The sequence below is a fragment of the Micropterus dolomieu genome, linkage group LG20 (genome assembly GCF_021292245.1).
Source record: "Micropterus dolomieu isolate WLL.071019.BEF.003 ecotype Adirondacks linkage group LG20, ASM2129224v1, whole genome shotgun sequence".
In the NCBI taxonomy this organism is placed as follows: Eukaryota; Metazoa; Chordata; class Actinopteri; order Centrarchiformes; family Centrarchidae; genus Micropterus; species Micropterus dolomieu.
The window spans coordinates 785,317-799,831 of NC_060169.1; the positions used below are offsets into that span (position 1 = coordinate 785,317).

Sequence of the window (14,515 nt, forward strand, 5' to 3'; positions counted from 1 at the left end):
TGTACGCTAAAACATGTGAACGCATTCTGAAATCTTGATACCTTTCTCACTCCTTCAAGCAAAAAAAAAGCTGTGAATGCACAAAGGCATTCAGCTAATCTGCACATGTACAGTTGTTAACATCCATTTGCCTGTGGATTTTTCTGCTGAGTCAGACGCCGGATGAGAGCCGAGCTGCTGTCTGCGGAGGATAACTTACAGTTTAATGTGCAGATCTTGAGTAGCCATAATCAGCCCGTAAATGCCCGTCTAGAGCTCACTGAATAATGTTACCATGTCCTGTATGTGTGTGTGCACACGCCATGGTATGTGGCAGGAACATGCACGTGGAGATGCCGTGTGCTTAAAGCAGTGTGCTGAGCTGAGCAGGTCCGAGCCAAGGTGGGCCGCAGGTGTGGCTGTGCTGTGAGGAGTGCCAGGATGCCGGGAGGAAGGGAGGCTGTGAGGACGTGGAGGAAGAGGAGGGGCGGGGGGCTTAGGCGTGGGCGGGGACGGGTGGCGAAGGGGCACTTCACTTACCAGATATCTGGGGCTGGATGCCGGGCTGGTCGGAGCTGAGCAGCTGGGCCTGGATGGTCTCCACCACGCGCTTGAAACGTCGACTGGGACCTGATAAGGAATCAGGATTTGTTACACCGCTGGCTGCTGACTGAAAGACATTTTTAGATGTAGAATATGTAACATTACTGCTTCACCAGTGCGAGACCGAGTGACTTGGAAAGCGATGACATGGGAAAAAAAGAGAAACCCTGAAGCCTTAATTAATGACCGTCATGAGCTGGCTCTTGCCACCGTGAAATAAATCTCATGTCACTAATTAAACCGACATCCATTTCTTTGTATAGAAGAGATGATCACTGATACATTTAAGAAAGAAGAAGTAGTACATGTACTCTCTCTGCGTACAGTTCTTCACATATATGTCGTTACATGTCCAACTTCATCAGATCCTCAGTCTCCCGTCTTCCTGTTGTTGTTGGGATTTTATGCTACTTGGAAAGAAATAAAACATTCATGATGTGGCCACGTTCAGGGAGGATCCAGGACCCTCGACATCTCTGTGATTCAACTCACTGGATGTTGTTCAGTCATTCACGTCATTCTGTCATCACACTGCAGCCGTACAGTGTAACGTGTGACTGTAACACCGCGGGCATTAATGTGCTGCTGCAACACTCTGCTGGTTTCAGGCTCCTCACCAGGTGTTATTGCATTATTATGTTTTACAGCACCTGCAAACTGCAGTCCACCGGTCCGCACTATTTTGGTGATTTGCAAGTAAAAACTGGGCTAAATTTGTGGTGCGTTTCATTCACTTCACTTTGGCACTTAATGTTATGTAGAAAACAAACGTCACACAAGTTCTTGAGCGAAGGGGCCAGATGTGATGAACTGGTGCTGAACGTCACCTAACATGCTGGGACTCCTCCGAAGGCCTGTTACACCACTACTGCTCTTAACCTGAGAGTCTTTATGCTTACGTGCGTGCGTGTGTGTGAGAGAGAGGCTACCAATACTCTGTCTGATGTTTGTATTTAATTAGTAAAGTGTGCACAGATCCCCCGGGTGATGGTGCACTATAAATAAACATGTTTCTACTTTTCCATGAGTGAAGCACTTTCTTTCTTACTACATGCTGAAATATATACAGTAGTACTTAAATACTGTTGGAACAATAGTTATACATAGAGCAGCAACTAACAGTTATCTACATCCCTGGTTAGTCTGTTGATTTATTATATAAATTAATTATGTAATGTATATATTGTCAGAAATTATAGAAATTTCAAAACTCAGAAATATCCAATCCTAAAACTCACATTGCAGAAGCTGAAAACAGGAAAAGTTGAGCTTTTTTTGCTTGATAAAAGGACAAATGATCGATTTTCAGTATTATTGTCAATATGATTTCTGTCCATCAACTTATGGATGAATTGAATTGCTTACCTGAGAGCAGGGTGAAGGTGACGGAGTAGATGCCGTTGTCCTTGGTGGCGCTGGTGCTCTCGGTGTAGGTGATGTCCACCTGGAACTTCACTGGCTTCTGGAAAACCGTCGGACCGGCTGTGGACTTGTACTCCGCCCGGAAACTGGTCTGAGAGATGACGCTGTGGCTCAGACTGGGGATCTGTGGGGGAGGGAGTGAGAGAGGAAGAGAGGCGGTGTTTGCCCAGTAGGCAGACTCTGAGTCAGCAGCAACAACAACAGACAGACAAACAACTTCTGCATCAGTTAAGATGGCGGCGCAGATGTAAGAGAAAGAGACAGGAGCAGAAGGAGACGGTGTGTTGGATGTGACACATCTGAACACGTCACAGTGTAATGCAGCGTCAGCGTCAACTTCTACAGCGAGACGTGACCGGACGGCAGCTGCTGTCCCTTCAACACAACATGAAAACACATGCACTGACTGAAACCTAAAGTCACACTGAAGGTACAAAAGTTGACGGACAGAACATCGGTAAAAGTGATTTTCAAATACATTCTCTATATTCAGATATTCACCAGAAATTCTCCTTCAGTCTTCAAGACTCAGAGACAGTGTTTTGTTGTTTGGGGTTTAAAAACCACAGCATTTAACTTTATCACTATATGAACTTATTCATCTTGACATTTGCATGCACATTTAAAAGCTGTTTAGATTGCTACAGGGTTAGCACATTTCCAATCAGAATGTTTGTTTGTGATCAGTGATGTCAATATAATTCATATCAAATGTACCTGTGTTTCCCCTGCATTCATTCAGCAGCAGCGGTTAAACATACCTCGGGAAAATGCTGAGCTCTAAAGCACAGTACAAATTTCCAGCCCGGGCTTTTGTTTGCTTATATCCCTGAACTCACCCGGCCTATATTTGGAACAGTCCTTTCATTTCTTTGGTGCAGAACTCTACTGAAGAGAGAGAGACTACTGAAGAAAGGATGAGCGCCGAAGGTTACTGTAGTTATTCCAACTTGGATTCATTTTTATGAAAAAAAACATTTTGATTCCTTTGTGTCTGTGAAGGTTCTCGGTCATCCAGGTCATAGTTATCCAACGAAGGTTAAAGTCAAGGGCAACTGGACTGGACTTATTTGTCAAAACCTGTAACCACACCAGGTCAGTTTAAGGGACAGGTGTCTAACTGGGACTCAGCTTTTAATTGAAGTTTCACAGTAAAATGTGACGATTGATCAGACAGTGACAGAGAAGGTGAGTACGGATGATGGATTTAAGGATGGAGAGGAACAAAGAAGAATAGACTTACGGAGAGGAAGGCATGGACGATGTCCGCCTTTATGGAGCTGAGAGGTTTGTCTCGGATCACAATGAAGATCTGCTCCTCCTTCTCCAGGTTGATGAAGTTACCGAACCAAGACTTCTTAGCCAGTCTGCAGGGAGGAGGTCACAACTGATGTACTTTCATTTTGACAAAACATGCCGTAATGTGACAGAAAAAGCTGAACCGGGAGTTTTTGTTCTTTATTCTACTGAAACAGCTACTATTCTTAGTCGGCATTAGAAAAGTAAGTCTTACAGGTCACAGTAGTAGAGTAACTTTTTACTTAAACAAAGCTGAACAAACTAGTCATGACCTGGTTCTGGGTTCAGACCTTTACGTTGAAATGAGAAAAAGTTAGAGGGTAAGGATCAAGCATTTGATATTTCCACCTTAAAATGACATTTTCTGCTTTTCTTCACTTTCCAGTTAATGAATGTTTTAATCACATTGTAAGGAAACTGAATAACATAAATCCACATATGCATGCATGACGTTTGTCTCATAAACACGATACGTTAACTTATTATAACTTACAGACAGAGCTTTGGTCATTGTCATTTTTGACACATGAACAAATGTAAATTATGACTTGCAGGTACCTAAACATTAAGATTTCCACGAGCGGCTGTTACAACGAGGCAAAGTGAAATGTTGGTAGCAGCACTTTTACTAAATTTAACCCCAACATCTGGAAGGAGGATCCTGGCTAAAAGCAACACGACTTATTTTTTGATCCCATTTGATTAGTGCCCTGAAATACACACACGAGGTTTGTACATTTAAAATACAAATTTTCAAGTCAAGAAAGTTGCAGTTGTGTGAGATTATCGCGTCCTTTCTGCAACTTCAGCCATCTAAACCTTCGATCATCTTTAACGCGCTGTTAACAAACGCTCATTTTAACATTCTTATTACATCAACTGTGGTGAACGTACAGCCGCAGTGAAAACAAGGTCCTATTTCGCCCCATGTTGCTTTTATGTTTTATGTAAAGCACTTTGAATTGCATTGTTGTTGAAATGTGCTGTACACATAAACCTCCCTTGCCTATGGGTCAGAATCAGTCTGAAATCCTTTAGCTGTTATTAAGCTATATTCTGTTTACTTGCTAGCCAAATTCATTATATGTGGGCAAAATGAAGTAAAGGAAATGTCAGAGAAACTCTCTAATGCACGCAGCAGTCTTTTTTATAGCCTGACTCTGGTGAGGCATGCTGCTTCGGTACTCACTCTGGAGAAGAGTCTGGAGTTAGACTGGACATGTCCTCCTGGGTGGGAACTGTGGAAATAGGAGGTCAAAGGTCACAGATTTAAGTAGGTGGAATGTGATATCTATCCTCGATCTCTGATCAACGCTGACTTCTTTCTGTCTTCACATATCATTTGTAGAAACTGAGGTCATAACGATCCTTCTGTTTGTCTTGTTTTTCCACTAAATGCTATTTCAGATTTGATAAAAACATAATCTGTCAGTGTAAATGAGATTATCTGGTCCCTTCATGGCTCTGTTCAGTTCATCTGGAGGGATTTGATGGCCCTATCAAAGCAGCTATTGGAAAACTACCTAAACTAAGGCAGAAAAGAGGGTCCATTTTCCACTCCCTGTAATGAGATAGTTATCTCGTATATGACATGGCCAGCGGCTGCTGTTTCTCATGATAAGGCTGGCAGCAGGTGAACCGTTAAATACAGCCATTAGGAGCAAAGAGATGATTTGCACTTGTTCCTCTGAGCTACAGGAATGCAGTTTGAAGCACAAACACACTCTGCTGAATCAATTCAAAGTGATAAGATCTGAACTGAATAAATATACTAAAGTCTCGTTTAATCTTCCACGCACCCCGCCTCCTGTCTCCTCCCCCCTACCTTGCATTTTCCTGCGGTGGAACCGTGGCGAGCCCAGGAAGCTGTTCTTGATGGAGTTGAGGCGTGTCCTCCAGGGCATTCCCCCGATGGAGGGGCTGGGTGGCGGCGTCGGACTGGGCGTGCCAGCCGGGCTGTCCTTGGGCGTGTGCACCGGGGTGCCTTTGGGGGTGGGGAGAGGGCTCCCTCTGGGGGAGGGGTGGGGGGTCACCTGCGTGATGGGGACAGATTTGCCGTTGTGGTCAGGGTGGAGGTGGAGGTGGCGCCGGCGGGGCGACATAGGAGGCACGGGGGAGAGGGGGATGGAGAGCTTGGGGGGGACTGTGAGGGGAGGGTGGCGTCTCACCCGGGGGCTGTTGGGGATGCAGGGAGCCAGAGGCTGGCAAGGCGTGGAGGGCTCAGATTTGGGGGTGGAGGGGGTCTGGGCTGTGTTGGGGAGAGGGTTGGACCTGGTGGTCTGCAGGGGCTTCTCGGACATTTTGGGCTTGGCGGGAAGGGTCTGTGTGCGGGGGTGCATGAGGGGGGACCCCATCTTTGGATGGTAGGAGTTGGGTGTTCGTGGCCCCACCCCGTTAAGGCGGACCTCGGGGGAGTGGGTGGGGCTACAGTTGGGAGACTGACACAGGTCTGGGGACTGGGGTGGGATGAAAAACCGCCGGTTGGGCTGCGATTGGTCATGCAGCGTTACACATGACGGCAGAGTCAGCCAATGAGAAAGCGAGGCCACGGCCAACGGACCGCCACAGCCCAATAAAGGTTCATTCCCATAAAAAAAAAAAAAAACACACACCAGGAAATTAAAAAAGGAGTGTGGCAGATGGGTTGAGAGGTGGAGCAGGCAGGAAGTGGTGAGAGTGCAAGAAAGAAAGAAAAACAGAACATGCGATTAGCAAAGTGATTTAGCCAATCAGAAGGCAGCAGTGGAGCATTCATGACGCATTAACAGTAGGGATGCACCGAGATCAAACCATTTTGCTGTCACTTCCTCACTTGGTCGATGCTGATAAAGATCGGATCTGCTTCCACAGGTTTTACTCACCTATAAAATCATAATGTTTACTTCACAACATTCAAGTTCTGCACCAACGATGATATGATGTCATTAGTTTGTCTTTTATGTTGAATTATTTAGCTACGGCACTAGCCAACTTGAAGACAAAAACAAAATATACTGTGTTCTGTGTATTTTGATGATCATTTTATTTTTTCACTTTTAAGTAAGACTATGTAACTTTTACTGAACAGTGGCCCCTGTGGCCAAAAGTGGTAATTACAGGATACAGATGAATTAAATTGCCCTCAATTTCGCTTTCTTCAGTTGGTAACATGCCAAAGTGCAGTGTAACAAAAGCACAATTAAAAGGTAAAGATAAGTAATAAAGTAATTGAACTCTCTCACTAACGTCAGTTACACAGCGATATTTATCTAAAGTTTGTTAAAATTACTCGATATAAGCTGCTGATCATACAGACCGTGTAAGTTTATGGCAGCTAAACCCCTGAACTGAGAAATAGTTTATTGAATTTAATGTTGAAATGCTGAAACCAATTAATCAATCACGTTCAATCGACTGACAGAAAATGTTTTTGACAGAACATATTCATGATTACTGTCCGATACATCGGTGCATCCCTAATTACCAGCGAGTCAACCAGCTCGAAAGCAAACGGATTTAGCTTCACCCTCCACCTGTGAAAGCGGCCAGAGTGCATGCACAGTGCTGATGCACAATGCTGTGGGATGAATGAACAGATCCCTCATAAGACGGGTCAGAACAGTGGGAACATACGGCAGCAGCAGAGCAGACCTGAGGTGACCTGTCAAGTCTGTTCTCATAACAGCATAGGAAAGCATGTGTGCACACTGCGTTTCATGAAGCTCATGTTGTTTCAATGACCAGGGGAAGTGTGTGTCCGTGTGTGTAAGATTTACAAACTTAAATTCTTTCTGAATTCTTCTTCTTTAGTGCTATGGGCTTCATGCAACACACTGTCTTCCTTAGCGACCGGTGCCAATGTTTTCCCTCGGGACAAACTAAATTCACGATTATTCACTATTACTCTATTGTCTCAATCTGTCTATATTGTTTCTGTTTCTAGTGTGTATGTATGTGTTCTCTACACTGTAGCCTGTGTTTGATTTTATTATTCTATTATTGTATAAGCAAGTGCATCGTCAGCAATTCACAATCCTGAGTCAAACTCCTCGTATGTGTCCACATACACTGGCAAATAAAGCGGATTCTGATTCAGATTCTGATTCCCAAATGGTCCAGATCTGTCTTTCAGGTCATGTCTGGTTTCCTCCACAGACCAGACCAAAGTTGTTATTTGGATATAAGATGAAGGTACAACAGTCAGGATGTGCTAATCCACAGACACACTAGGAGTGCGATATTAACATAAATTGGTCTCCGGATATTTTTCCCGGGATTTTGTCGATAACGATAATTAGACAATATGTGGCATCCTTCCAAAATGTGTTGGTGAAAGTCTAATATTGTACTGGCTTGCTCTAGTTAATTGCATATTAACTGTTGCTTAAGTCTTATTTATTTAGTAAAAACTGAAGCATTTCAGTAAAAACAATATAAAAACACAGAAGTATTACTGACATCATACAGTATGAGTAAACCATTTCATCTGTTTCTGTGCTGGTACCTCTGCTGGTTCAGGCCGGTCGTGGACAGCTGAGCGGACGTTAGTTTGTGATCTTTAATGGTAACAGTTTCGACATAGTTAGCAGACTGACTTTTGATCAACATCCATCTTTTAAAACCACACCACCTTTATGTCAGTGAGCTTGGTCCACGTCAAGCTATTCAATCCAACGAGGCAGACTGCGAGGCTGGTGGCGCTGGTGTTTTATCTCCCGTCGCTGTTTGTTCAGTTCAGTCATGAAGTTTTCAGCTCGTTTAACTCTAGCATACGTGTACTGCTTGTATGACGCAGTGAATGCACGGACAAGCTGTCTTTTGCAAAGTGAGTGACGTCGCCTCTTTGAAAATGTCGTTAAAACAACCAGTAGCTAAGGTGCCAACCATGAACCGCAACGTCAAAATAAATGTTACCCAAAAAATGAAACTTTATGTAAAATGTATATTCTGTTCATTTGTTTCTCAAGAGTAAACTTAACCTAACCGGCTCCTGTGTTGTATCAACTGTGTTGTGCAATATAAAGTTTCCATTTGAGTGTGATCGGCATCGTGGTTTGACAACATCCTATTTTTCCTTTGTGTGTATTCTGACATGACAAATTCTACAATTTAGAAGTTGTGGGACACTCCAGAGAACCGTAGAGTTATTATGTAGGGGGCATGTCCATGTGAACATCCTCTGTCCACGCAGAAGCACTTTAGCAAGATGTCTGACTTCATGTCAAACCATTTCTTTATTTCTGTCACGGTACGGCTCTGCGGTGACACAGCGGTGACAGCTGTAGTAATATCTGATCTCTCTTCGGGTCTCCTAATAGAAATACTGACACCGCTAAATGTTGTTACGCTTTCGTCTGACTCCGAGCTGCGAGGTGTGTTTGTGCAGTTAAGAGAGGTGATTCGATCTGACTTGGAGCACTCATGCAAACAAATCTCCCAGGAAAAGTGTTTAGAAAGTAGTTTAGCAGAACATTCTTGCATGAGGCCCGATGACTTTTATTCATTACTTTGCAAACTAAACAAATGAGCAGATCAGAAGAATGCGCCTTGAAGAATAAAACAATGACATCCAATATAAAGTGAAAGGTTCTGCGTGGCTTGCAAGAGAGCGAATGTTTGATGGTACACGGCCTGTGTCCTTGCTGAGGGCTGGTTTAAAAGATGCATGGCTTTACTAAAAAACACAGAAGCTGCACATGGAAGCTGCAGGTTGGTTGATTTGCACGGTTAACCTTTCGGCTTTGTCACTGCAGCAGCAGTTTTCAGGCGTTTTCTCTTGAGAGCGATGGATCAATTCTTCAACTAATCTGCGGCTGCATGAGAATCTGTTCTATGTGGACATTAAATCAACAGATCTCATCTGGAGTTTGGTGTTTGGCCTCCGACGGATCCGGTCCCACTTCATCTAAAGCTGTGTGACGTACAGTGCTGCCTGACTTAAAGCCGCTCACATCGACCTTGATGGGAGGATGAACAGCAGCCGACGGTTCAGCTTCTAATTCTCATGTATATGTCCATGGAGTAGCCTGTTATAAAATAGTGTTCATGTAGACTGACATAACAAGTCACGGGGATGAAGCCTCTCACTGTGGAGATCATTATGCCATCGTACAGAAATCAGAATGATACGTCTGAATAAGTATGTGGATAGTGTCAGCAGTTGCATAAGCTGTTTGTGTCTCCACCAGTGGATCTGTCTCCATACTGTCGCTGCTGTCATGTATTCAGCCTTTACCACAGACAAGACAAGCTTAATGATTAATGACAAAGAGCAGTTGCAAGTGGGAGGGATACAATTTAAAGTCTTAACCTGTGTTTAACTCTCATTACGCATTCAGAGTCTGGACCCTAGAGACGGAACTACTTTATTAGATGTGTCTATTTCGACACTACAACTGATATATTTAATTAAAAAATCTATTAAAATGTGGTCAGTTGCCAGTTTATTCTTTCTGCCCTCACTGATAAAAATGGTACGGACAGAAAATGACCTCTGAAACACCTCTCAGGATAACACATTACAAATGATAGGGCTGGATATCGGTACTCGATACCTTTAAGGTATTTGCACCAAAAAAACTAATAATAATTATAATAAATAATATAATAATAATAAATAATATTAGCCAAATATTTCACTCATCCTCTCTCATTTAAATACAAAAACACCTCCCAAGCTGAGGTCCTTCCTCTGATTATACGCATGTGGATGACCTACTTAGGATGATCTGATACAAGTTCCCAATATTTTTATATAATAGTAGTTTTAATAGTTATTTCAAACAATTAAAAAAAATAGATCTCAATGTCAATTATAATAATAATTATGGCCTATAGTGGTATTGGTGTTGGTATCACTTTAAGGGTACCCAGCCCTAATAATTGAACAGGGCCATAAACTGAACTTTATAACCATCATGAACATGAACATTACTGCAGGATTAGGCTGCATTAGCGTCAGATAAGTGGATCTACTAAACCAGCGATGGTTAGTCATGCTTGCCTTAGTTTTTAAATCCTGTGTAAAGAACATTTGGGGTGTTTATGTACTGCTTACCCTAATCTAAACAGCTTCACACATTTTGTCTTTCAGTAAGAAATAGTAGAGAAGATAGAACAACACAGTGTTTAGTCATTTACATTTTGACATTTCTCACAAATCTCAGATCTGTGCTCATGAAATATATTCTTATATTTCCTGCAGACTTGCAATGTAACTCGGAGTTTTGTCTCTTTAACAATCTGATTCTGGCTCAGCTGTACATCAAACAGGCTTATAATGAAGTCCACAGTGATGGTGTCACGAGAGGCTGAAGTGAACGTGAGCGCAACAACATACCAGCAGAGCCAGTCAGTGAGGTGGCATTGTGGGAAAACAGTCAGTGCGTGGGGAGGACAGACACTTACCCTTGGACTGCTGAGAGGACTGGTGGACAGACCGGAGGACGCGCCGCTGATCGACCGCGATCTACACAAACACAAAGGGAAATCAGTACACAATACACCGGTTCACACACTGTCCAGCAAACTACACGACACAACAACACACACAAACAAACAGGTGCACACAACATCCCAAAACCTCTTTGTGTAGTTGTTTTAGAAATCCAACTAATCTGAACTCAGAGCAGATTGAAGGTAATTTGCTCTCAAACAAGGACGGATCAATGAGCGAAGACTGTCATCGGGAGTTTTCACGAAATCTTTTATTACTCTGTCCTTCGGGAGTACATGACTCTCTTCCTCTCAGTTTTAGTCCTGGATTTTTACCTGCATCTCTGACGTCACAAAGTTCTGTCCATTCATTGAGTAAAAGTGCCCCGTTATGCGTTTACTGCAGCATGAGAAGAAAATAACACACGGTATTCATGACCATCCATCCAATTTCTTTGGAGATGTTTAAGTCTGGAACAAAATGTTGAACCGACATTTTGCAGGTTTGCAGTGTGACCAGAGCTTGTAGCAGCATTTTGTAGATGACATTAGCCTCGTTATATAGTCCTGTTTACACTCAGCAACACTCCAACATGAGCAACAGTCTGGATTAAAGTCAATATCTATAAATAGTTCAGGACATGTCAGCGTTATACCGCGCACGCACACACACACACACAGTAAAATTCATTAGCACTGTTTCTCTTTTCTTCTCTTCATGAGCTTTTTCATTTACGTATCATTAACTTTACATTTCTCCCTCTTTTTCGCTCAAATGGTGTTTCGGATCACCCCTCACACACACACACACACACTCTTTTACCAAAACCAAACAGGCCTGCTGATGTCTCTGAAGACTTGGGATTTAATTGCCCATAGACAATTTGGCTTTGTTGGAAGTGAAAAATGAAAACGGTAAATCATAATTAAATATGCTTGAAGACACACACACATACATAAAGGAGGGATGACATCACCGCCATTAAATCAGCAGCTGTGTCGTCGGCATACGAGACAACTTTACACAATTTTCTATTCAAAGCGAAGAAAGTGCTCAGTGGCAATGGTGGTAATTTTGTCTATATAATTGTCATTATAAATACTGTTGCATCTTTTCTTTGTTTCTCTCTCGTGTCTCATAATAACCCATCATGAGGCATGTTGTGAAAGGGTTTCTCTAAGTATCTTCCCCATACAGTCATGTATGCAACTGGCTGATGAAAACGATCATGTCTTCATGCGACAAATAAAAACTCAATGCTTATTTTATAGAGGCGGTGATCCTTAAGAATCTGCCCTTCGTTGTTTTAGTTGTTTCTGTCTTCAGCACAGGTGTGGTGACAACTACAAAAACAGTTTGTTAAAAATCAGCCGTATGATCTACAGCAGACTGATGGAATCAAATTTCAATTGTTTAGTCTGTTTAAACTTGACAAACAATTGCTGTGTAATACTGTATCTTTAGACCTGGACCGGAAGAAACAACCCGTTCTCACTCCCCGACTCGTCACATATGGACGCATGGCGTCAGTTTGTAACGCACTGAGGATCCCTGTAGCGTCATGGTTCAACGCAGTGGGCGAAGCCCTGTAGCGGCAGGTATATGATATTTAACAGAAAAGACTGAGAAAGGAGGTGCTTGGGGTGGATGGAGGGTGTCTGGGGTTCATGTCATAAGTCGATATTAATTATTTTTATATAAGTTACACGAGATACGTAAATTGCAAAAGTTAGGCAAGTGACGTTGGTTAACTTACATGTTAACTTACCTACGTAGTTATTTTTACCCAAACCAGGACCTTTTCCGAACCTTAACCAACTAGTTTTTGTGCCTAAACCGAATCAAATTGTTTCACGACTTTAAGAACATTTCGAAATAGCGATGTTTTGAAACGCTAGCGTTTTATTTTGAAAGTCTAACTGGACATTGCCTATTTGCTAACTTTACAGGACGTTGCATATTTGTTGTTGCTAACTTGACCGTGGAGCCTTAAACGTCTGAAAATGACACTAAAGGGGTACGCACGGCGTTAATAAGCGACGCCAAAGGGCCTTGACCAAGCGTCAACATGTGACGAGTGGGGAGTGAGAATGTGTTGCAACCGAAGAAAGTCTTCAAACTTCAATAAAATGCGTGCGTGTGACATCTCAGATACATTCACTGTTTGTTCGCCTGCACATGTAAAATAATAAAATCACTTTCTCCCTTCCAGTAATAAACACGCTGATCAGAGCTGCTTGCTCATGCGTGCCGATCTGCCCGTTACCTACAGGTTTGTGCTGATCAGAGTCACACATACAGTATCTGCTGTGTTAACTAATATTGAGGAAGTGTCAAATGACTGCCAGCGCACAACGCTGCTCCATTAATGACGGTGAGGAGACTCTCCACACCGTCAGACAATTCACATGCAACTCATTAACTGTGACACCCGTCCGGTCCACACTCGGGAAGCTGGTGCCGGCTGGTGTTTGAAATCTGAAAATGAATTCATGGTTCACCGCTGGTGAGAGAGGGAGCGTAAGAGGAGAACGCAACATGCTTCATTTTATGGATCTCCCCAATTAGATGATGAGCAGATAAAGGACTATTCAGAGGGAGTGAGAGCCTTATTTCCATATCCTGTTTGTGCTCCATCTGCATTCCTGGCAATTAATTTATGCTAATCTGCATCGGGCTGCGAATACATCGACAAACTGTGTTTCCCCGGCACAAGGTCAGCCACGCAGGGAGGCTGGAGACGGCACGGATGATGAAAACGACCTCCCCTGTGCTTCACTGACATAACAGACTGGCACAAACAAATGTAAACTCACCCACACACACTGACAATGAGGAGTGAAGATGGGTGGAAGGAAGGAGGGAAGGAGGGGGAGCGAGAGAAGGAGAAAGAAAAGTTGACCTAAAAATTCTCTTTGCCCCCCGAGGGCTGCGGGAATAACGTCAAAGAGGAAGTGGGTGCAAAGAGGAGAGTGTGCTATTTTTCAGATTTCACAGAGAAGAAGATTTTATGCTCCTTCTCTCGCAGTCAACACGCTGATACAGTCAGGGGTTTGGTATCAGTGTTACCTTCTAGCATCTTTAATTTACCTTAGGATATGTTCACTACAGTGGCATCATGCTGGATCTAATCTAATGCTGATACTCGACACATCGTTGGGCTACAAAAGCTATGTTTTCATGAAAATGAACAAACTAAACTGGTAAAACGCACGCCACTTCATCTACGTTAACTGATTATTTTCACTTTGTGGCAGAAGACAACATTAAAAGACACATTAAAAAACATGACACATTATAAAAGAGCTATGGTTAATCAATTGCCTATTTGCACATCCAGCAGACACAGCGTAACATTAATATTCCTGAATGTTGAGTCCAATAATCGCTTTCCTTTTAGCTCTATTTTGGTCTCCACCAACCCCTGAGGAGCTGCTACCTCCTAACCCACCAGCTGATCTGTGTCTGTCTGCTGTTTGCTGCTGCTGGAAACGCTGGCAGAAAATGTGCTAAAACTAGGAGCTGAAAGAGGCTAAAAAGCTCCGTACAGCTGCAGAGTTGGTGACGATCCTCTCCTTTTCATATTACACTTGATTGCAGCGTTAAGGTCATCTTTATTCTCTCGGAGTGTTGTTCTTTCTCTGGTGTCTCCCAACTCCCAAGGACACATGTCCGCCAGACGACCAAGCATTTGAGTCGACATACCGTCATCTTAGGGCAAGCAGCGTTGACTGAGCGGTAATGAGTTCATACGATATAAAGGGGTGTTTGGCGAGAAAAAAAAGAAGTTTTTTGTTT

The 14,515-nt window shown here is 43.0% G+C and overlaps 1 protein-coding gene across 1 annotated transcript in view; it reads right to left on the reverse strand.

Moving 5' to 3' along the window:
- The window catches only part of LOC123959243 (serine/threonine-protein kinase BRSK2-like), a 50,629-nt gene that overhangs the window by 12,159 nt on the left and 23,955 nt on the right, over nucleotides 1-14,515 (reverse strand). Inside the window, exons 10-15 of the mRNA XM_046033193.1 lie at nucleotides 10,690-10,750; nucleotides 5,129-5,789; nucleotides 4,493-4,541; nucleotides 3,248-3,371; nucleotides 1,948-2,128; nucleotides 520-609 (exon numbers count right to left, since the gene is read on the reverse strand). Of these exons, the coding sequence (XP_045889149.1) occupies nucleotides 520-609; nucleotides 1,948-2,128; nucleotides 3,248-3,371; nucleotides 4,493-4,541; nucleotides 5,129-5,789; nucleotides 10,690-10,750 (1,166 nt within the window). The remainder of the gene's footprint in view (nucleotides 1-519; nucleotides 610-1,947; nucleotides 2,129-3,247; nucleotides 3,372-4,492; nucleotides 4,542-5,128; nucleotides 5,790-10,689; nucleotides 10,751-14,515) is intronic.